Source organism: Gorilla gorilla, chromosome 14, assembly GCF_029281585.2.
Source record: "Gorilla gorilla gorilla isolate KB3781 chromosome 14, NHGRI_mGorGor1-v2.1_pri, whole genome shotgun sequence".
Lineage (NCBI taxonomy): Eukaryota > Metazoa > Chordata > Mammalia > Primates > Hominidae > Gorilla > Gorilla gorilla.
Window position 1 is genome coordinate 110492501 of NC_073238.2, and position 24705 is coordinate 110517205.

The following is a 24705-nucleotide window of genomic DNA, read 5'->3' on the forward strand; positions in this document are numbered from 1 at the left end:
GCCTACTCCAGTGCTTTGAATAGAGTTGGTGATATTTCTTAAGTGTTGATAAAGTACAGCACAATATTTAAAATCTCATAATTCAACAGAACTGCAATTATTTTATTTGTATTTTACTGTTAGCACTTTTATCTCTTTTCCCCTATAAAAATGTTAACAGTGCCTCATATGTAATAGATGCTAAAAATAAAGTCAACAAAACAGATGTATAGAGCACGTTAGTGTTTCAGATTCAGTTAGTGTGCAGGACAAATTACGTCCCCTGTATATAGAATTAAACATACTATCTCTCTTCATTGTTTAAATCAGCCTAAAATATAATGGCTAGACTTGCCCTCAGATTTGATGTTAGAATGTGATCTAGTGTAGGAAGTAGTTACCTCAGTGGGAGAAGCTGACTTTAAATTGTTCAGCCCTCTTTACTGAGCTCACAGCTCTCGTACACTTCTGGGCTCATAATGAGGCTGTATCCTAAGTGTTCTTAGATATAAGATCTTTCCCTTTGTTGTCTTAAGGATGAATATGCATAAAACATAGTGGTAGGAAATTTTTTATTTTCATTGTTTATATTATGACAGTCTCACAGCAGGTAAACACTCCCCCCAACATTTTATTATGAGAAATTTCAAATAAAGAGAAAAGTTGAAAGAATTTCACAATGAACACCCAAGTCCTCACCATACAGATACTGAAGTTAACAGTTTACTATGCCTTATCACATTTATCTGTCTCTAGCCCTCCATTTATCCATCAGTTCATCTTTTTATGATGCATTTAAAAAAAGGTATTTGGTTTACTTTTCCCCCAGATACTTCAACTTGTATATCATTAACTTGAATTTGTTTACTGTCTTACATTTTTTCTTTCTTTAGCAATAATTTTAGATACGGTAAAATGCACAAGTCTTAGGGATACCATTCCTAAGGTCTGATACCCATGCGACATGTTAAAGCAAGAAATCATTAATGACTCTTGTTAAAGACAGTAAGTCAGACTTTTATTCAAGGGGGACTATGGTGACAGGTAGAGGGGCCACTGCAGTGGGGTCTTGTACTGGGGAGAGAGATTGGGTTTGACTCTGACTCCAGCAAGGACAAATGGGGATTTATAACCAAGGAGCAGAGTTGGGGGTCAGCGGGTGGGATTCTTGCTAGTTAAGGTCAACAGACTATGTGTTGAAGGCAGGCCAGGGTCATACGGAGAGTGGAGGGTGAGGAGTGTGACAGATATTGGTGGGGAGGGGTTTCCCTAAACTGATTTAGCAGGATTCTTGCTCAAGCTGGATTCCACAGGAACAGAGAGGGAAGCCTAGGGTCTGGATCTAGTCAGAAAGAAGACTCAGAGGAGCTGACCAAATTTCTGGTCAAAGGAGACAATCTTTGTTTAACCCAACTCCTGTCAAGATATAGAACATTTTATTACCCTCTTGTCTCTTACCAATCAGTTCCCATCCCACCCCCCACAGGCAACTCTGTTCTGATTTTCTCCATCATGGATTGGCTTGGCCAATTCTAGATCTTCATATAAATACAGCCATGTATAGTATGTCCTCTCTTGTATAAAACTTCATTCCTTCCGCATGTTTTTGAGATTTATTTATGTTATTACATGTTTTTGCAGTTTATTGCTTTTTATTGATGAAGAGCAGAAGTTGGCAGACTTTTCCTATAAAGAGCCAAATAGTAAATAGAGACCCTGCGCACCATGTGGTCTCTGTTGCAACTACTCAGCTCTGCCATTGCAGTGCAAATGTGACCATAGATAATACGCAAATGAATAGGCATGGCTGTGTTCCAATAAAACTTTATTTTGAAAAACAGGTGGTGGGCTGGTAGCACTGTTATCACTTTTCCACTATAAAAAAGCAGAAAAGCATTCAGTATTTCGCCAATAATCCTATCCTTGATGAAGGATATTTCATTTCATGCATATATCACACTTTATCTACTGTCATATTACCAGACACTTCAGCTGACTTTTTTAGTTATTAAAAAGAGCTGCTATGAACATTATGCTAACGGGCTTTTTTTTAGACATATGTTTTTGTTTATCTGCAAGCAGAATTGCTGTCATAGTGTACGGTGCTTGCTCAGTTTTAAAAGAAACTGCCAGACTCTTTCTAAGGTAATTTATAATTTATACAGCTACAATAAAGTATGAGAGTTCTAGTTGCTCTGCATCCTTGCAAACATTTTGTGTTCTCATTCTTTTTAGTTTTATCCATTTTGGTGTGTGTTAGTATCTATTGTGGTTTTAATGTTTGTTTCCTTGATGACTAAGGTTGTTGAATACTTTTCATGTGTTGTTTCTGTGTTTAAGTATCTTACTTTGTGAAGTAAGCATTCTCCACATGCTTACCCACTTAAAAATATTTGCTGTTTCTTTTTGTTACAGAGTTGAACTTATTTATATATTTATGTTGTCCCCTTTATTCCATTAATGTGGTAAATTAAACTGATATTTCTAAAGTTAAATCAACCTTTAATTATTGGGATAAACTCTTCTTGGACAGGAATTTAGATATTGCTGGATTTGATTTGCTAACATTTTAAGAAGTGTGCACCTATGTTCATGAGGGATAATTGCTCTGTTACTTTTTTTGGTAATGTCTTTGTCAGAGTTCAGTGTTAAGGATGTACTGGACTCAAACAGTTCAAAATTGTCCCTTCCTCCTCTATTTTCTGAAAGAGTCATATAAGATTGGTGTCATCTCTTCTTTAAAGTTTGAGAGAATTCACCAGTAAAACCATCTTGGTCTTGGAAGTTGGTTTTTGATTTTTTTTTTTTTTTTTTGGTAGGATGGTTTTTGACAAATTTAGGTTTTTTTTTTAATTTTGTTTTTGCTTTTTTTGAGACAAAGTCTTGCTGTGTCACCCAGGCTGGAATGTAGTGGCACAATTATGACTCACTGCAGCCTCGACCTCCCAGGCTAAGTGATCCTCCTACCTCAGCCTCCCAAGTAGCTGGGACTACAGGTGTATGCCACCACACCTGGCTAGTTTTTGTATTTTTTGTAGAGATGATGTTTTGCCATGCTGCCCAGGCTAGTCTCAAACTCCTGGGATCAAGTTATCTGCCCACCTTGGCCTCCCAAAGTGCTGGGACTACAGGCGTTAAGTCACTGCACCTGGCCTTATTTAGTTTTATTCAGTATAAGGCTATTAATATTTTCTGTTTCATCTGTGTTAGTTTTTGTAAGTTACATCTTTTAAAGAATGTTTCCATTTCTTGACATTGCTGAATTTGTTGGCATGAAGTTCATAATATTATCTTATTATTTAATGTCTATAAGGTCTGTAAGATTATTCCTGCTTTGTTTCTAATATTAATAATTTGTATTTTCTTTTTTTCCTGTTGATCATTGTAGACAGAGTTTGGTCAATTTTGTTGGTCTCTTTTTTTTTTTTTTTTTTTTTTTTGAGACAGAATCCTGTTCTGTCACCAGGCTGGAGTACAGTGGCGCGATCTTAGCTCACTGCAACCTCTACCTCCTGGGTTCAAGTGATTCCACTGCCTCAGCCTCCTGAGTAGCTGGGACTACAGGTGTGCACCACCACACCCAGCTAATATTTTGTATTTTAGTAGAGACGGGGTTTCACCATGTTGGCCAGGATGGTCTCGATCTCCTGACCTCATGATCCACCCGCCTTGGCCTCCCAAAGTGCTGGGATTACAGGCGTGAGCCACGGTGCCCAGCCTTGTTGGTCTTTTTAAGGAACCAACTTCGGGATTTGTTAATGGTTTCTATGGTTTTTCTTTATTACTTTATTGATTTCTGCTCTTTAGTTCCTTAGACTTACTTTGGTTGTACCTTGTGCTTTTGCTAGAACATTCATTGATTTTAGGCCTTTCTTTCTTTTTAAATATAAGCATTTAAAGTTGCACTTTTCACATTTTGTTTTACTTTCATTATAACTTGGCTTGAAGTGTATTCTAATTTCCCTTCTGACTTCTGTGATGCATGGATTATGTATAGGTGTTCTAATTTTCAAATAGTTGATGGTTTCTTAGGTACTTTATTATTTATTTTGAATTTAATTCCACTGTGGTCAGAGAACATACTAGGTGTGATTTCCTTCCTTTTAAATTTATTTAGGCTTGTTTTGTGGTCCAGCATGGTATCTACCTTGATGAATATTCTATGTACACTTGAAAATAAGGTGTATTCTGCAATTGTTGGGTGTAATATTTGTTAGTTTTTCCATCAGGTATAAGGTGAGAGTTGTTAAGATCTTTGATAATCTGTTGTGGAAATTGTGAACTTTCCTGTCTGTCTTTAATATTGTCAATATTTCCTTCAAGCACTTTGAAGCTCTGCTATTAGCAGCCTACATATTTATGACTGTCAAGTGTTCTCCTGATGAATTTTTACTTTTATTCTTACTCAGTGTTCCTGTTGATCACTGGCAATACTCTTTTTCTTGAAGTTTTATATGATATTAATAGAATCACCTCTGCCTTCTTGATCTTATTGTTTGCATGGTGTGTCTGTCTTCATTCATTTACTTTGAGTGTCTTTGTGCCTTTATAAGTATGTCTCTTATAGACATCATGTAGTTGGAACTTGCTTTGTTTCTATCAATTTTGATAATTATAATGTGTGTTTGAAGTGTTTACTTGATCAATATTACTGTGATTATTGATATGGTTGTATGTAGGTCTGCCATTTTACTATTGTTTTCTTTTTGTCCTTTTGTTTTTGAATTTTTTGTTCCTCTCTTTCTGTTGTCATTTAGATTATTTGAATATTTCTAGTATCCCCTCTGGGGTGCAGTGGTTATTCACAGGTGTGATTATATTGCATCGTAGTCTTAAACCCCTGGCCTCAAGCAGTCCTCCTGCCTCAGCCTCCCAAGTAGCTGGGACTGTAGGCGCATGTCCTGCATTTGACTGTAACGACTTTTTAAATAAATTTCTAATATTAGTTTAATAGTTTCTAATTATTAGTTACCACTATAATTGAAATTAAAATATGTCTTCCTCTAGCTCTTGATTTATCAATTTTAGGCAGTATCCCTTGTCTGCCTGCTACAGAAAAGGAAGAACTGAGTAGACCTCACTAGTTCCTTCTGTTCTTTCTCACCTTCAATTTTAGTTGAGTATTTGATCTTTTGCTTATATTACAGCTTTAATGTAATATAAATAAGTTTTAATATACCTAAGTTTCTTTCTTGCCCTGTCACCTTTAGATAGCATCTCGATTGTATACTACTGATAATAAGGAAATTAGTATATTTCCATCTTATCTTTCAGCTACATTTTAAGTATGTGTTAGTATACTTTTATAATGTTTGTAGTATGTAGATTATTTCCTGTAACTATAATTGTGTATAGTAAGGAAATGAAAGCCATTTAGTAGATTAATGTATTGTATAGCTGCAGGATCAAGTCATGTGTTTGAATCCTTAGAGAAGGAGATGCAATCATTTCACCAACCAGGGTCAGATACATGGAGTCTCTTGTTCACAAATGGCCACACTTTTAGTATGCTTCTCATTTGGAGCAGGATTTTTTGGAAAGCGTCACCCTGAGTTAGAGTTACTGTCTCTCTGCCAGAAGAAACCTATGCCTCTGTCTTACTAAGAACATCTTGAGATTTTTAATGACAGTTTGTATGAATGAGATCCGCTCTCTGTGAAGATACTCTTTTTTTATATATATATACTTTTTTTTCTTTTCACTCTGAAGATATTCTTTAGCCCTGTAACTCCTGGCTGTGCCTGGCCTGCTGCACATCTTTTGCCCCAGAACTCCTTTCACTGCCTTTCTGGGTTTTTCTGTCTTCTTTTTAAAAATTTAATAATGTCTTCATCTTTCTTGGGTTCTTTTTTAATTTTGCTTAAAGTGCATCCTCAAAAAGTGATATGAATGCGTCTGATGCTGGAAGGGAGTATTGCAGCTTCTCAGAAATTCAGAGGAAAAATGAATTTTAACACAGACTTTTATGTATAGTAAACTATTAATTAGGGTAAGGATTCAGTGCAATTGTTTAGAAGTTTTCTTTTTTCAGTGTTCTGGAGACACTGGAATCACCTGTGGTGTAAAAGTTTGGAACAATCTCTGGAAAGACTGCTGCTTTACTGGGAGGTGGCTTAGTGACAGCTTTCTCTGTGAAAATGTTTTGTGTGGGTTTTCCTTTTTGAGCCAATGAAACTCTTTTAAATAGGTTAGTTTAGCACATTTGCATTGATCGATATGACAGATGTTTGGTCAACATTCTATCATTCTGTTTTGCTGAAATCTTTTTGCGATTTGGCCTGTATTTTGTATACGCTCCTGATATTTAGGACAGTTTGTATTTTTGTACTTTTAAAAATAGTTTTATTAACACTCTTTATTTTGGCAACATCTATTAGTTTCCTACTGTGAGGAAAAATTTAGTGTACTTCCTCCTCTTCCTCACTGTTCTTCCACCTCTTAATAATTTGTTGAGGAAATTCTCTAGGATTTGCCTTTGTAATATTACTCAATTTATCAGTGGCTGATGTTTTCTGATTGCTTCAGCTGATGTAGGTGGGAATGAATGAACTTACTCCCTCATCATCCTTCCACTTTCTTTTCCCATGTTTCGTCAGCTATATCCCTTCTGCACCATCAGGGCACACGCTCTGCTCTGTCGCTGTTAGTCCCCTGCTTTGTGTTAGTCTTGGTTCTACATGAAATTCAGTGTGTACTGGTTTTCCTTTGGCCACGGTTTCTTCAGCCATCTCTTGGTGAGTTCATCTTATAGTAGTTTCCTCAGGGAGGTCCTAAGAGAATTTTCCCTGCTTTCTTCTATGTTCAATACAGATTGTACTTGTACCTTTTATATCTGAATGATAGCGTGGCTGGATAATAAAGTCCTTCCCTCACGCCTGTGCCATGTATCTCGTAGTTATTGTTCTGTTCTTTTCTGGGACTAATGTTATGGAAAACCTGGGGCCAGGTTTTTTGTTTTTGGCCCGGCCATCCAAAGAGCCCTTATCTTCAAGTCTGAATTATGCTAGGATATGTCTTCTTGTTGCCCATTCTCAGCCAGGCTGCCCTGGCACCCAGTGCACCTTTTCAGTCTAGATCCATCTTTCACTTCAGGAACATTTTCTTAATCTGTTTTGGTCTCTTCTATTTGTTTGTTTTTCGGCTTAGTTTTCTGCATACAGGTTATACATGAATTGTATTTCCTTTGCCTGTCATCATTAGCTATAATTTTTTCTCAGCCTTTTAAAAAAGTATTTTATATAATTTACTTAAGTCAAAATTCACAAGAGACAAAGTAGGACATTAAATTATAATAAAAAGGTTCATTCATTGAGAATCTATGAATATATCTGACATCAGTTTTCCCAAACACATAAAGCAAATATTGACAGAATTGAAGCAAAAAATAGACAGCAATATAATAACGGTAGGATACTTCAGTATCCCACTTTCAGTAATGAATAATAAAGCAAGATAGAATATTAAGAAGGGAACAAAAAACTTGAATGCACTATAAAACAATTACACCTAACAAATGTATTCAGACAGCAGAGTACACATTCTTTTCAATAGCTCATGAAACATTTTCCTAGATAGACCACGTGTGACACCACGAGTCTTAACAAATTTTTTTAAATTGAAATTTTATAGACTATGATTTATGGCCCAAATGGAATAAAACTAGAAGTCAGTAACAGAAGGAAAATTGAAAAATTCACAAAATATGAAAATTAAACACGCTCTTGAGCATGCTTTTTGTTCAAGGGTTGGAAGACATAATATTGTGAAGATGGCCATGCTGCCCAGAGTGAGCCACACATGCAGCACACCTTTCAATTCCCAATTTTACTTTTCTGAAAATAGAAAAAAACCCACAAAATTACATGAAACCTCAAGGGACCATGAAAAGTCTGACAGTCTTAAAAGAAGAAAAATATTGGAGACATTACACTTAATAATGTCCAAACACCAAACAAAGCTACGGTAACCAAAGCCCTTTGGTACTGGTATAAAGGCCGAACACCAAAGCAGTGAAGCAGAATGCAGCACAGATAGCAACTCTGGCATACATGCTCAGGTGAGTTATTTGCACACCATTTATTGAAGCATTATCCACAAAAGCCAATAGGTGAAAGCCATTTAAACTTCCCTTACCAAATGAATGGATACATATAAATTGGAATACAAAAAAAATGGAATATTACTCAGCTTTTAAAAAGCAGGAGGTTTTCTAATATCTACCATAAACACAAATTTTGAAGACATTGTGCTAAATTTAATAACCCAGCCACACACAGAAAAATACTGTATGAATCTATTTACATGGAATATCTAAAGTAGTTAACATCCTTAAAAAGAGAAAATAGAATGATGTTTGTACAGTAAAAACATTGAATTGAAAAACACCAAAATGTGTGCCCTTTATGAATGTGCAGTCATAGTTGAGAACTGTAGCTATTTAGAATTATTTTTTAGTAATACACTGTGTTTATTCAGTATTTTTTTGTGAAATTTTGTTCTGCCAGTTTATATTCCTGTGTCATGTTTTATGGTAGGTTATGTCACATTGTGTTTTTAGTTTTTATTTATGTATTATAATTTTGTATGCCAATATTTGACTCTGTAAACATTAAGACAGTGTTTGGACAGAAGTCAGATATGAATCAGCCATACATCTATAGCCAATATAATTATTTCCATGTTTGTTTGCCTGTATAAATATTACCCCTATTTTATGATTTGTATATTTGCTTTTTTTGGTTGGTGGTCAATGGTTGTTTTATTTTTAATTGTAAAAAATACATAATGAAATTTATAATCTTTAATATTTTCTTCTTTCTTTTTTCTTTTTTTTTTTTTGAGACGGAGTCTCACTCTGTCACCCAGGCTGGAGTGCAGTGGCATGATTTCAGCTCAATGCAAGCTCCGCCTCCCGGGTTCACCCATTCTCCTGCCTCAGCCTCCTGAGTAGCTGGGACTACACGCGCCCGCCACCATACCCGGCTAATTTTTTCTATTTTTCAGTAGAGACGGGGTTTCACTGTGTTAGCCAGGATGGTCTCGATCTCCTGACCTCGTGATCTGCCCACTGCGGCCTCCCAAAGTGTTGGGATTACAGGCTTGAGCCACCGCGCCCGGCCTAATATTTTCAATTATATAGTTAAGAATATTGACATTGTTAGCAACATAGCTCTAGAACATTTTTATTTTTGTGAAAGTAAGATGCAATACACATGAATCTCAGGCTTTTAAAACGCTCCGTTTCCTTTTGTTAGATCCTTCATTTTTATCTTCTCCCTTGTCCTCTTTCTCGTTTTGTCTTCATGTCTATGATAGTTTTGATTTGTTCTTATTCCTCTTGAGTCCTGATTGCTCACATTTTTACCTCCTCGTCATCTCCTGGTCTCTTTCCTGAGTTCTGATTCTGCCTTGTGATTACCCTTAATGGAAGTGATTGGATTAACTTACATAATTTGTCTATGATGCTTGCCCAGAATTTCCTCTGGTTTTGTTTTTCTGATGGCTATTCAGAAAATAGTATTCTTTGGCTATGTTTTTCTGATGAACATTCATTAGATAAGTTTTACATGTTCTTTTCCTGATTTAATTTTTAAATATCTTTGAAGTGATATTGTGCCAGTTAAAAAAAAATTATTACTCATCATAAAATTAGTTGGAGTTCACTGCCCTAGCTATTTGTGGGGCTAGTCCTCTGGATGTCAGTTTTGTTTTTTTTGTTTTCTGCATGTAAGGCGTGCTGGGGCCAGGGCAACCTTCTGTAGTTAACAGTCGCAGTACTCTCTGCTTCACTGTTTCCACAGACATTCTGCTTCCCGCTAAAATGATTTTGCTGTATAGCCCTGCCCTCTCTACTTCTCTGCACCAAACCATGGCCAGGAGGTCATCTGCCACCAGCCCCACTTGCCCCTGTACCCCATTCCTTTGCTACACCAAAGGGGTGTGTGTTTTGCACTTCAGGATGAGCATAGAGTTGCTGTTCTCTGGGATCTGCCGCACAGGCTGTTTCGCTGTTCCCTCTCACTGTATTCTCTTCTTTACCTCTGTCTTGCCCCAGTAAGCCCTCTGCTTTATCTCCACTATGTGTGCTCTAGATTTCCTGGTTCCTGCAATATGCAAGGGATACAGGTTGTCACTTCAGGGTAAGCACATACTCACAGAAGGTGTATTTTGTCAGCATTTTCTGTGATCTTTTACCATTTGGCTTTCTCACTATTTGCTTCCCCCTTCGTCTTAGGTTCATGGCTGATATTAGCACCTTTTAGCAGCCCTTGTACAGTTTCTTTGTATTGTTTTGCTGAAAATGGAATTTGGAGCTGCACCCTGTTTACCTTGTTTCTTTTGTGTGATATGTTTCTTTTGTGTGATAGGCAGCAGGAGAATGTTGGTGTTCCATGGGACATGTTTATATTGGAGGTCTGATATACTATATTCTTTCAAAGGATTTCTTTGCATTGAGAGTAGACTTTTAGGGGAATAGGGTGGAAGCTGGGAACACCTGTTAGGAAACTGTTTTAATGATTCAGGTGAATGGTGGCCTGCGTCACAGTGCTAACTATGGAAATGCTGAGAAGTGGTTAAACTGTGGCTATATTGTGAAGGAAAGCTGATTTGGAACTTGCTAATGGATTGGTAGGGTGAGAGAGGGAGTCGCTTTTAGCTGTGTGCACCTGTCTTTCAAATGCTGGTCTGTGCTGGGGAGCTCAGGGCAGGCTGTAAGTAAATAGGACCTGTTCACTGGAGAACGTCCCCAGTGGCACTTGCCCAGCTGCCCCAGTGAGCCCTACTTCACTCATTTTACTGATCGGGGGTCAGTAAAATGATCTATTTAACTTTGGTCTGGGTAGGACCGCTTTTTGTTTGTTCCAGGTTTGTTGTAGAGGTTTGCGTGTCCTACAGGGGCCCTCCACAGGCACACCTTTCACTCTGCTTATAGTAGGGATTAATGCTGCAGCCAGTGGCTCCATATACAGGGGCCAGAGCCTGCCCAGCCATCCCGTAGTCATCTCACGGACTATCCTGACGGTTGCCTTATAGCTACTTCAGCTTGCCAAAGTGAGGGTCCTCGGCCAAAGATAATGGCTTCCAGATCTGCTAGGGCCTCTTATAGTGTGTGCTTGCATTGTGGTTCTCTCTACTTAGGTTTATTACTAATGTGCTCCCGCTTCCTATCTTCCAGAAATTTATCAAAGTTGCTGGTCTGCTGTTGTCTTCAGTGCTACTATGATTATATTACTTTTCGTCACTTCGGTGGCAAGGAGGGTAGGCAAACGTGTGTGCTTACGTCTCCCGTCCTAAGCTGGTGATTTGCATTGCTCCTCAAGAATGTGAAGGGAATATAGAAGAAAAGTAATTTGGGATAAGATTTTTTAGATTCAGAAGTTAGAAAATGAATTGGCTAATACGCAACATGGTATTCTTTATCTAGGGCTGACATATGTCTGGCTTATTCTATTTTTCATAGCTGTTCAGTAATGGTGGGATAAACATTGGATGTGTGTATGTTTTTTTTTTTTTTTAAGTTCTGGGATACATGTGCAGAATGTACAGGTTTGTTACATAGGTATACACATGCTATGGTGATTTGCTGCACCCATCAACCCGTCATCTACATTAGGTATTTCTCCTAATGCTATCCCTCCCCCAGCCCCCTACCTCCCCACGGGCCCTGGTGTGTGATGTTCCCCTCCCTGTGTCCACATGTTCTCATTGTTCAGTTCCCACTTATGAGTGAGAACATGCAGTGTTTGGTTTTCTGTTCCTGTGTTAGTTTGCTGAGAATAATGGTTTCCAGCTTCATCCATGTTCCTGTGAAGGACATGAACTCACCTTTTTTATGGCTGCATAGTATTCCATGGTGTATATGTGGCACATTTTCTTTATCCAGTCTATCACTGATGGACATTTGGGTTGGTTCCAAGTCTTTGCTATTGTGAACAGTGCTGCAATAAACATACCTGTGCATGTGTCTTTATAGTAGAATGATTTATAATCCTTTGGGTATGTACCCAGTAATGGGATTGCTGGGTCAAATGGTATTTCTGGTTGTAGATCCTTGAGGAATCGCTACACTGTCTTCTACAATGGTTGAACTAATTTACTCTCCCACCAACAGTGTAAAAGCCTTCCTATTTCTCTACATCCTCTCCAGCATCTGTTGTTTCCTGACTTTTTAATGATCGCCATTCTAGCTGGTATGAGATAGTACCTCATTGTGGTTTTGATTTGCATTTCTCTAATGACCAGTGATGATGAGCTTTTTTTCATGTCTGTTGGCTGCATACATGTCTTCTTTTGAGAAGTGTCTGTTCATATCCTTCGCCCACTTTTTGATGGGGTTGTTTTCTTGTAAATTTGTTTAAGTTCCCTGTGGATTCTGGATGTTAGCCCTTTGTCAGATGGATAGGTCGCAAAAATTTTCTCCCATTCATGGCAACAAAATTCTCCCATGTAGGTTGCCTGTTCACTCTGATGATAGTTTCTTTTGCTGTGGAGAAGCTCTTTAGTTTAATTAGATCCCATTTGCCAATTTTGGCATTTGTTGCCATTGCTTTTGATGTTTTAGTCATGAAGTCTTTACCCATGCCTGTGTCCTGAATGGTATTGCCTAGGTTTTCTTCTAGGGTTTTTATGGTTTTATGTCTTACGTTTAAGTCTTTAATCCACCTCAAGTTAATTTTTGTATAAGGTGTATGGAAGGGGTCCAGTTTCAGTTTTCCACATATGGCTAGCCAGTTTTCCAACACTGTTTATTAAATAGGGAATCCTTTCCCCATTGCTTGTTTTTTGTCTATTGGGTGTTTTGTTTTGTTTTGTTTTTAGATGCTCTCTTAGAGTGTGGAGTCTGAGAAAGTATAATTTAAAATGGTCTGTCTAGTTATATCTGTGGGAAGTCTTACATCATCCATACTTAGGTTTCTAATTAGTTTTCTGCAATTGTGTGAATATAGGAAACAACCTATAATTTTACATTTTTGTCTTATGTTGGGAAAAATGTGTTCACCTTAAATTTTAATACAAATACGATACAAAAGACTGCTTTGGGGAGATAACTCTGAACATGTAAGAATGAAAACATGTTTTAAATGTAGAGTCTGCACAAGTAGCAAAATCATGTATATTGAAACATCTTCCTATTCCTTCAAGGTCTGTTTCCTTACTAAGCTATGTGTTGTGCTATGGGTGTTCATTGTAAGGTTAAACCTTACTACTGTTTATGATGGTTTTGTTTTTATACTAAACTGGGAAGAGTTTTTTATGTCCCTGTGGGTTGGGCTATAGTAACATTTAATTTAATGATGCACTGATGCGAGAATTCACTTTAGGATAAAAGATTGAAGGGTCCCCTTCCCCAGTGCCACAGGGCCAAAGGTGGTGGTGGTTCGTTTCTCTACGTAGCGTGTAGCCTGTCAAAATTTGTTAGTCTTGTTGTAGGACTCTTTCCTTAGTTCAGCTAAAGACAGGGGGTCCTTGTCACATGGCCACGAAAAATGAGGCTCACAGACAATTTGAAGAGGGCAGGACTTATTGGGTGAAAAGGAAAAGAGGGAAACAGGGACTCTCTACAAGGCCAGAGTCCCAGCTAGTGTGCTTCCCACCTTGCAGATTGAATCCCAGGTTCCATCCAGGAAGAGGAGGGAGGCTCCACCCCAGTGCACACTCCTCCCAGCGTGCAGGCTAGTTGGAGTTTTTCCGGGAACCTCTTTGCATTTGGCTGTCTCAGTCTTACGCCAATATCTTTCTCATTTTAATCTGTCCAAGGTGCCTTACATTCCCTCCATGTTTAGCTATTGCGAAGATGAGTGTTCACATGTCTTTTATCCTAGTGAAATGCATTTTCATAAAAACAAGAATTTTATCCCAGCAGTCTATTATTGGAATTATCTATGCAGGGAGAATATTGAGAAAAATTTGAGTGGGGGCTTCCCTAGACCATCCCCAGATTTGGTGATCTGGTAAGAAGACACATAGGACTCAGCATATAGTTGTACTCAGGGCTTTCATTCCAGTGAAAAAGCAAAGTCAGCACAGGGAAAAGGTGCAAGGGGGAAAATCTGGAGGAAACCAGGCAGAAGATTCCAGGACTTCTCTCCCTGTGATGTCATAAAGAACAAGCTTAATTTTTCCAGTAATGAGAAATTCTACAATGTGTGAAATGTTGTCTACCAGGGAAGCTCGTTATAGACACTGCACCCAGAGTTTTTTTGGGGGACTAGTCACTAGACACCTTCTGTCTGGCCTGCACCAAAATCCCAGACTCCCAGAAGGAAAGTTGTTTACCATAAACTGTATTTTTCATACAAACAGTTCAGGCATGAGTCATTCTTACCATGGAATGTTGGGAACACTCCTGAAATCTGGTTTCCCAAACATCAGCAGTAAGCCAACCTTGTCAGCAAACTTTTCTAAGGATAGTTGTCTCAGGACTGCTGTGTTGACTCTCTTCTGCGTATTAGATACCCAGATGCCTTGTGTTTTCTAAGTATTTAAAATACTGCTGGGTGTGGTGGTGCGTGCCTGTAGTCCCAGCTACTTCATGGGCCTGAGGCAGGAGGATGGCTTGTGTCTGGGAGGTCGAGGCTGCAGTCAGCCAAAGTGACAGAGACCCTGTCTCTTAAAATTTTTTTAAAAAATACTGTGTAATAAAAGATGTAATGTGGATAGTCACCAGACTCCCTATACTGGGACTGTATATATTTTGTATTTTGATTGACACTTAGGTTTGTAATAGTGTTAAAGCCTGTGGGTTACTGAGTCATTCGGATTGTGGACAGTTCCTTCTGTTCCCTTTCTTTCTACAAATTTTTTTTTTCTAGCTTCCCATTGGCCAAACCCACCTCCTGATCCCTTTCTAAATGTCTAATTCTTCTGCACTGTTGTCAATCCATAGCTGACCAGGCCGATTTTCTTTATCACTGTCTTTCTTTCCTGTGTAACAACCACTTAGTCTTAATTGTGGTAAGATTGCTCTGGATAAAGTGCTGATATTAACATATTTACCCAGAGGGTATGGGGAGATAATGCGGGAGGGTGGCCAAGTAAACAGCAGTACATTTTGTTGAATGAGAATAATAAACTACCTAAACTCAGTTTTCATTATTACGCCTTTTAAACCTTTTTTTTTTTTTTTTGAGACGGAATCTCACTCTGTCACCCAGGCTGCAGTGCAGTGGTGCGATGTCGGCCACTGCAAACCTCCGCCTCCCAAGTTCAAGAGGTTTTCCTGCCTCAGCCTCCCGAGTAGCTGGGACTACAGGCGTGCACCACCATACCCGGCTAATTTTTGTGTTTTTTTTTTTTAGTAGAGACGGGGTTTCACTGTGTTGGCCAGGCTGGTTTTGAACTCCTGACCCTCATGATCCGCCCACCTCGACCTCCCAAAGTGATGGGATCACAGGCATGAGCCCCTGTGCCCGGCCTCTTAAATATTCTTGATCAAAGTTACTAACGGGATATCACTTAAGGTTTTTGGCAATAATGGCCAAAGAGTGAAGGGGTTGGGGGATGACGACTTTAGCATCAATTTTACAGGATAAGAAAAGGCAACAAATTATAATTTGCCTTAACAATATTATCTTAAACATATTTTGACAGCTATTCAGGATTATGAAACTGCTCAGGAACACAATGAAAATGATCAGCAGATTCGAGAAGGTCTAGAGAAAGCACAAAGATTATTGAAACAGTCGCAGAAACGAGATTATTATAAAATCTTGGGAGTAAAAAGGTGAATTATTAATTTAAAATTTACTTTGCTATTTTTAATCAACTCTGTTTCAAAGCTAATCATTGCTCTTTTTCCTCTCTGATTCATTTTCTTTACTTATGTAATTTCAGTCATATGGATTAAACCTTAACAGTCTTTAACGTTAGAAAGCTACTTTGAGTATTTTATAGGCAAGTTTCTTTGATAGAGACCGATAATGCAACAACAGAGAATTAGTAGTTGGCAACAAAGATGACACTGTAGCATGAATGGGTCCTAAGCCTAGATTTTTTAAGAAGGGTAAAGGGGGAGGAGTGAGATTCCTTTTGGTGGGGATGGAGGAGGAGACGGAATGAGTAAAGAAAAAGCCTTCTCTAGGCCTAAAAATAAAGTAGTGCTTTCAGAATTAAGTCTGAAATTAAGATCTACCTTATATAAAAGTACATACTAAGTAAATGATACACCTCCCAGTGCCTGTGGGTGAATTCTGAAATTAAGTAAATGACATACCTCCCAGTGGTTCGCTGAGTAAACCATCAATTTTTCAAAATTCGGAATCTTTGTGCTTACTATTAAGTAAGCTAATGCAGAAGCAGAATTGAAAGTGGCATTCAGAGTCAAATATTTTTTAATACCAAGAATTGAATTATGGTAACTTGGAAATTCAGAAAGTTAAAAAATTCATTGATGTACCTTTTTCAAAAAAGGGGAAGTTCTAAAGATCAGGAGTGCTTTATTCTCAGTAATCTTAGTGAGCGAGTATCCAAGGAAGCCTGATGTCAGCTTTAATGATCATCCAGAACTGTGTATGCAGATCTTTGGCCTGTGATACCATTGGAACTATTTTATAAAACCAGTTTGTTAATTGCTAGTAGGATCTTAATCAGCTCTTCTGATTTTTATGATAGTATGTTAGATACTTTTCCACTAATGATTATTTATTTTACCACCCCTCAGAAATGCCAAAAAGCAAGAAATTATTAAAGCATACCGAAAATTAGCACTGCAGTGGCACCCAGATAACTTCCAGAATGAAGAAGAAAAGAAAAAAGCTGAGAAAAAGTTCATTGATATAGCAGCTGCTAAAGAAGTCCTCTCTGATCCAGGTATTATTAGCTTTTATTCCTTTGACTCATCCGAGAGGTGGTGCTAGAAGCGAGGGTGGAACATGTGGTGGGTTCTCCATGTGGGGCTGTATAGGCAGTGACGGGTCCTGAGCCCAGTTCCAGAGGTCCAGTTTTATGCCTGCCCTCATTCCGCCCTCTTATGTTGGGCACCCTCCTGTTGCAGGGTACAGTGGAAAGACTATCAAATGTGGAATCAGAGGGCCTGAATTTGAATCTTTTTTCTACTCAAACAAGTTATCAGAACTTTTTGGTCTCAGGTTTTTCAACACTGAGCATAAGAGGATCTCTCAGGTTCCCTCTAACCTCAAAGGTCCATGATGAATTTTCTCCACCAAGCTTACAGGAGCTTGATGAGGAAACCAGCTTGCCAGGCTGGATTACATGGAGTGGGAGAAGAACAGATGTCTGGCCTAGGGCCTGCTTTGCCCTATATGTGTTCACCAGCAATCTTGCCCTGAATCATAGGATCATTAGATTCACAGGCTTATATGTGTGTGTTTTTTTTTTTTTAATTTTTATTTTTTGTAGAAATGGGATCTCACTGTGTTGCCCAGGCTGGTCTTTAACTCCTGGGCTAAAGTGATCTTCCCAAAGTTCTGAGATTACAGGTGTGAGCCTCTGCACCTGGCCACGTGTTCTTTTGCCGTACAGTAATATGGCCTGGAAATTTCGTTAAGAGGGAGACAGGCTAAGCATTGAGGTAATACTGAACAATGCTTTGCTGTTGCCAGAGAATTTCATGTTAAGCTTATACTGCTTTTTTGTGGCCTTCCATGTCAGTGGGAACAGCAGCTGTGATCTGAGCTAAACAAATTAAACAAAAGAGAGGAAAGTTTTATGTTTGTCAAATCTTTTTTGAGTACTTACTTATGCAGTGGAATTGAAAGTAAATGATCCTTTGTTTTCAAGTAATTTATAATCCAGTAAAGGAGACAGAAATGTACTTCCCTTATCAAGTAGTGTTGGATACATACTGTCCTGTTACTTAGCAAATACTGAGTGGCTACAACCTGCCTTAAGCAGTTCAATCCTCTTAGTTTGTGCAGTGCACAGGTGTGATAGTGTATCAGACTGGGAGTCAGGATCTTCTCATGTGAGGGGGACTTTGTGCTAAGTTTTAAGGTACCAGGGAGCCAACCAAGGGGATGGGTGTCCCTGCACAGAGGCATGCACTGAGGAAAGAGCTGCAGGTCCTTTTTCTTACCTCCTGTTCTTCTGTTCAGGATGAACTATCTTTTCTTTTAAAGACTTTAAAGTTTTTTACTATGCATATATCAAAACGTGTCATATTTATGAATATGTTTAGTAGAATCACATGATGTATGCCAATCTGAAACTTAATTTTCACTTGAAATAAATCTTGGCTATAGTTTTTTCTCATTGAAAAATGGTTACCTCATTCTTTGAGATGTATGCAGACCACTCCACTGAATTTTTAAGTAATTACATAATGTGAATATAGCTGAATTCACTTCCCCTTCCATTCACAGCATCCTTTCTCTGGGGCCATTATCACCCCCACCCCTACGCAGAGTTCACTACTGTTCTAAGTGCTAACACCCTAGATTAATTTTGCCTGTGAGATATCAAAGATATGGGGCCTGAGTCTAACTGCATTAGCTTTTATAAAACAAAGCTGAGTTTCAGATCACCTACAATACCCGCTTAGTGATTAACACTCAGCATAAGAACCCTCAATTTTACTGGTGGGTTTCCTTCTCCTAAATATGTGGCTTCAGATTAACCTCCCAGAATGAAGTAAACTGGCTTTTCTCTAAGTATCTTTGAACCCCTAAAGGACAAGTTACTGTGAGAGAGCAAAGTGAGACTTGGGATTATTTTTATATTTGCATTTTTTTCTGCATTCTCTGTTTTCCATTTATTAAAAAACCTAGCTATATGATAAGTCTTTTTTTTTTTTTTTTGTAAGTTCAGGGGTACATGTGCAGGTTTGTTACATAGGTAAATAAATGTGTGTTATGGGGGTTTGTTGTACAGATTATTTCATCACCCAGGTATTAAGTCTAGAACCCATTAGTTATTATTCCTGATCCTCTCCCTCCTCCCACCCTTCACCCTCCAATAGGCCCCAGTGTCTGTTGTTCCCCTTTATGCATCCATGAGTTCTCATCATTTAGCTCCCACTTGTGAGAATATGTGGTATTTGGTTTTCTGTTCCTGCATTAGTTTGCTAAAGATGGTGGCCTCCAGCTCCATCCATGCCCCTGCAGAGGACATGATCTCATTCTTTTTTATGGCCGCATAGTATTCCATGGTGTAGATGTACCACATTTTCTTTATCCAGTCTATCATTGATGGGCATTTAGGTTGATTCCATGTCTTTTCTATTGTGAATAGAGCTGCAATAAACAGATATGTGCATGTGTCTTTATAATGGAACAATTTATATTCTTTTGGGTGTATACCCAGTAATGAGATTGCTGAGTTGAATGGTATTTCTTTCTTTAAGGAATTGCCACACTGTCTTCCACAATGGCTGAATGAATTTACACTCCCACCAATAGTGTATAAGCGTTCGTTTTTCACCACAACCTTGGCAGCATCTATTTTTTTTACTTTTTAATAATAGCCATTTTTTATTTGCAATAATGATCTAATTATTCACTCTAGTGATCAGTGATGTTGAGCTTTTTTTCATATGATTGTTGGCCGCATATATGTCTTCTTTTGAGAAGTGTCTGTTCATGTCCTTTGTCCACTTTTTAATGGGGTTGTTTTCTTAAGTTCTTTGTAGACCTTTGTCAGTTGCATAGTTTGCAAAAATTTTCTCCCATTCTGTAGGTTGTCTGTTTACTCTGTTGATAGTTTCTTTTGCTGTGTAGAAGCTCTTTAGTTTAATTAGATCTCATTTGTCAATTTTTGCTTTTGTTGCAATTTCATGATGGAAACACCAAAAGCAATCTTTGCTCATACCTATGTCCTGAATAGTATTTGCATAGGTTGTCTTCCAGGGTTTTTCTAATGACTCTGAGGACATGAGCTCTTTCTTCCTATCCCTGCAATATTCCTCTCTATTGCCTTCTCCCATGTCTCTGCATTGGTCTCTCTCTGTCGCTGTGGGGGCACCAATTGCATGGGAGGGAAAGGTGAACCTCCTGGAGTTGTATGTTATGGAGGCCCTGCTCCCCTCATGTCTGAGGAGCCTTAGTGCTAGAATGCTCATTAGATGCTTGATGAGGTCATTGCCTTACAGACTTTATTTTGGGGATTAGGGTGGTAAGCTGGCTGTTTCATTAGAATTGTAGACTTTTGGAAGTTTCTCTTGAATTATTTTTTTCCAAATAATTATTTCATTGGGTAGTTATCAAGCTTGGGTGGCTTCTTCTGGAGTGAGATTTAGGGGCCTGAATCTCAATAAATACCTATTTTCAACCCTGAACCTCACCCTCCTTGTGGCAAATTTCTCTAGTCTGTTTCTTCAGGGTGGGAATGGGAGAGCCTGGATTTGAATGTCAGGCACAACTCTTGATAACCGAAAAGTAAGTAGCTCCTCAAGCCCACCCACCCTCCTCTGCCCAAAGAAAACATTCCCCCTGCCCCTATACCTTAGATATTATCTGGTTCTTAATTTTCTGATTTCTTTCTAGAAATGAGAAAGAAGTTTGACGACGGAGAAGATCCCTTGGATGCAGAGAGCCAGCAAGGAGGCGGCGGCAACCCTTTCCACAGAAGCTGGAACTCATGGCAAGGGTTCAATCCCTTCAGCTCAGGCGGACCATTTAGATTTAAATTCCACTTCAATTAAACCAACTGTTTTTCTGCTCTTCTTAATTTTTTTAAAGAAAGATTAAAAACAAAGAAATCTTGTTCCGGGACCCTAATGAAAAAAAATTTCAAATCTTTCAGTTTGTCCATGACCAAAGAGTTGCTTTAATAGGAAAAAATCTGTTCTTATCCCTGTTAGATTTATGGTGAATGGGTTTGCAACAGCAAGGAGGCAAGGAATGGTTCTATTTCTGACAGAGCAGCCTGCATCTGCTTTATGCTGTCTGGAGGGAAGTGGTCTGAGGCAGGCTCACCCGTGGAAGTGCTCACATATTCTGTATTTTTCTACACTGGAGCTGAGATTCTTCTCTTCACAGCCTTGCAGAGTCAGTCAGTGCCTACAAGTGTAAGAAGGAGCTGTAATCTTCATGAGAATGGTTATGCTTCAGTATTCTTAAAGAGAACATGAACATTTTTGAGCTATATGTTCTTAGGGACAACTGTGCTTCGATGTGGTCAGTCTCGTCACTTGTGAGTAGCTGTGAAATCTTTAGTGTGCATGTGTTTACACCTCTGTGGTCTGTCAACATGGCTGTCACTGAAGGAGCAAGAGACCATCTTTTAGGAACCCTGCCACCAAATAATAATATACCCAGGCTTAGACTTTGGATTAATGTTAAATGTACATTTTTTTGGTTCAGTACCTGAAGAAGAATACTGAAACTTGAATCTATAAATTCCTATGGACCCTTTTAATATTAAACACAACAAATTAAAAGTTGTTATAGGTAAAACAGGTTCAGATAAAATAGTGGTGGTATTTAAAATATTGCTGAAGTGCAGATTGAAATACTTTTTAAACAACTGAAGTTCTGAGTTTTTATAGGGAATTTCTTGTAACAAGACTGGTTTAGAAACGTAAAGTTGCGCAGTCAACATAAATAAATACAGAATGCCATGTTTCCCACTTCTAAGTAAAGACAGTGGGCAGCTTCTGTTTCTCCTTCTATCAAGGCTTCACCCTATCTTAAAGGTCTGTGGTGCCTCCCACGTGGGACCTGTCTGCTGGTATGTGTTAAACAGCAGACTGGCCCTTCTACCAGATCTTGATGCCTCTGATTTTCTCCTGCCTACAAGAAAATACAGGCAAGGTTAGTCAGGTCTGGCTATATTTCCACTGTTGTTTCATTTAATAAGATGGCATCTCCTCTTGAGATATGTTCTTCTTACATTTTAAGAAGATACTATTTAAGAAGTGAACTATTCAGTCTTTGTATACTGAATGCTTTTTCCCTAAAAAATGTTAATCAAGAATATTGAATATTTATGGAACTCTTGATGCTGCATTTGAAAGCTGAAGGAATCACTTTGGATAGGAATTGCTACCTTTATTGTGGAAAGGTTTTGTTTCTGCCTCAAAGCATTTTGAAGTGTTTTAACCATTAAAGGGTCTAATTTTTTTTTCTTAATGAAATCAAGCATTTTAATTCACTGTGGGAGGCATCCTGACCATGGACATCCATAACAGCAAAGCACAAATCGTTTTCGTCTGTAGTCATATCCTGAAACATAAGTGGACAAATTTTTAACTGAGAGAGAGACAAAAATCACATAGTTGAATTGAGCAGAACACTTAAGTGCTTTCTGCATCTATTTAGGAGTCTGTTTCTTACCAATCAACTTGACAACGCATTTGGAAAACTAGTGAACACCTTACAGCTTTCATTTTGCTTTAATGTTTCAATTCAAGCCAGTGTAAAAATAATTTCCAAGGCATTTCTGTTTATTCTTTAGTAATCTCACTACTGGCTATGTCAGCAATATCTTTTTCAATCTGGTTCCTTTTGTATATGATGTCACTGTGACCTCTTTGAAATATAGTGATGGCTTTTACCTACTTTGAAAAGAATTTTCACATAGAGTCAGAAAAAAAAGGAAATATCAAATCACTTGCCTTTCCACTTGGAGAGCACGACAGTTGCCAACAACAACGGGTCAAGGGCCGCACAGGAGATGTGTCGGGGGCCTGGCCACCTCCCACCTGCTGCCCAGAGGCTTGTTTGCATTTTCATTTTTTCTCCGCTTGTAACAACCATAGTTTCAGTTCCTAAATTCTTATCATGGATTTACTTAGTCATCTTAACTGACCTGCAGTTACTTGCCTGTTTTCAGTGAAGAGAGAGAAGCAGCTCTGGTGCCACATGCCAGTGCCATGGAGGGAAATGAATTCAATCTGTTGTTTCGCTGATTCATGAAGAAAGTAACAACTGTTGAGTTTCAGCCTGGATGGCCGTCGGCAGTTTTCTGGTGTCCACCCAAACAGAAAGAGAGTCATTCCTGCTTCCCCTAATGTGTGACTGAGAAGCAGCCTGGGTGTGTAAAGAGATAGTCATTCCCCCTGCCTGTCTCACTGTAGGGTAGCATTATCCACTGTAAAACCATACTACTTTCATTTTCCCTTGGGGACTACAGGTGCCAGGTAACCTTTTTTTTTTTTTTTTTTTTTTTTTTTTGAGACAGAGTCTTGCTCTGTTGCCCAGGCTGGAGTGCAGGGACACCTCCCGGGTTCAAGCAATTCTCCTGCCTCAGCTTCCAAGTAGCTGGGACTATAGGCGCACACCACCATGCCTGGCTAATTTTTGTATTTTTAGTAGAAATGGGGTTTCACTGTGTTAGCCAGGATGGTCTTGATCTCCTGACCTTGTGATCTGCCCGCCTTGCCCTTCCAAAGTGCTGGGATTACAGGCGTGAGCCACCGCGCCTGGCCATCAGGTAACCTTTATGGCTCTTTCAGGAAAAGTGAAATCAGAGAGGGGTACCCTAGCCACAGCTGTTGTATTCTGCTCTTCTTTCCTTTTTGGTGAGCTCCATGGGTGGAGTTATCAGTGGTCTGTACTTTGTGGATATTTTCCCCAGCAGGAAGTATTAGACACATCAGTCTAGAAGCATTGTGAAAAGGTTCCAAAACGGGAGACAAAATTTAATTCATTCCTCAGTTCTGAAAGTTTGTGCTTTCTTACCATGAATAGATGAAAACTTGAAAAAAATCTTGACAGTTTACTAATGTGAATCAGATGTAACATACTACTAATTCTACAATGCCTTTCTCTTTAGTCAGTATTAAAAATCTTTTTTAAAGTATTGGTATGGAAACAAATTTTTGTTGCCCTGATAATGGAATTTTAAAACTACCCACAGTTTAAGAGAAAACATAACTGGGTAAAAAAGGTAGCCAATAAAACCACAATTTGAAATTGATACCATTTTCTACTCACAATGGATGATGAAAAATTTCACCTTTAAATGGGTCAGAAGTTGTCTTTGACATTTACCATGAAAAAACTACATAAAATGGCTCCCTGGTGAGGTTACAGACACGGCCCTGGTGATGGGCGTTGCAAAGTTTTCACTGAGCACACAGCAATGGTATCACCTAGAGAAGTTCACGGAACTTTGTTGAATGTAGTTGACTTTTCCAAATTTATAAAGGAAGGAAGAAGGCAAATGTTAATTTGCCAACAACGAATATCCTTTTTCTAAATCAGATCATTCCTTTTTTGTTAGTGGCAGTTTATCCTGTAATTTCAAATGACGTTAAGAGGTGGGATTATTTGGGGGGTTTTTTTGTTTGTTTACAGATGATCTCATTTGCTGAATGATTTAAGAGTAAAATTAGCCACTGCGTGGCTTTGTGTATAGTAACTGGTTTTGTTGCACTTGTCTGTGGCTGAAACACTTACCTGCAGTGGAAAGCCGAGCAAGGAGGAGGTAAACATTGGAGATGTTTGTGAAAATATTACTCTTACCGTGAGGTTTTAGTTTGTTTTGAATGAGAAAAGACTAAGTAACTTAATCCATCTCAATGTAGTGTTTTAATAAAAAGGAACCTAATATTTGAAATGGGTCTCAGACATGTCTACAAATATGGGTACTATTTTTATGCCCGTGTATTTTCACATTTAATAAAAATATTTATGGTCATATCAGTATTTCCTTGCTTTTGATTCATTTTTGTCCTTGAATATAAAATTCTAAGAAAGTCCGTCTTAGGAAAAGTCTATTTCCAGCTTTGCTTCACGTAAAACCAGTGACTGAGGTGACAAAAGGGCTCTTCCTTTACACAAGTTGACAGGGAAGGTCAGAACACACAAAGCAGAAAGGGCTAAAATC

At 38.5% G+C, this 24705-nt stretch overlaps 1 protein-coding gene across 1 annotated transcript in view; it reads left to right on the forward strand.

Moving 5' to 3' along the window:
- DNAJC3 (DnaJ heat shock protein family (Hsp40) member C3) overlaps positions 1-24524 on the forward strand; it is a 111217-nt gene extending 86693 nt beyond the window's left edge. Inside the window, exons 10-12 of the mRNA XM_019039876.4 lie at positions 15571-15703; positions 16640-16788; positions 20418-24524. Of these exons, the coding sequence (XP_018895421.1) occupies positions 15571-15703; positions 16640-16788; positions 20418-20575 (440 nt within the window). The 3' untranslated portion in view covers positions 20576-24524. The remainder of the gene's footprint in view (positions 1-15570; positions 15704-16639; positions 16789-20417) is intronic.
- The last annotated feature ends 181 nt before the right edge of the window (positions 24525-24705 follow it).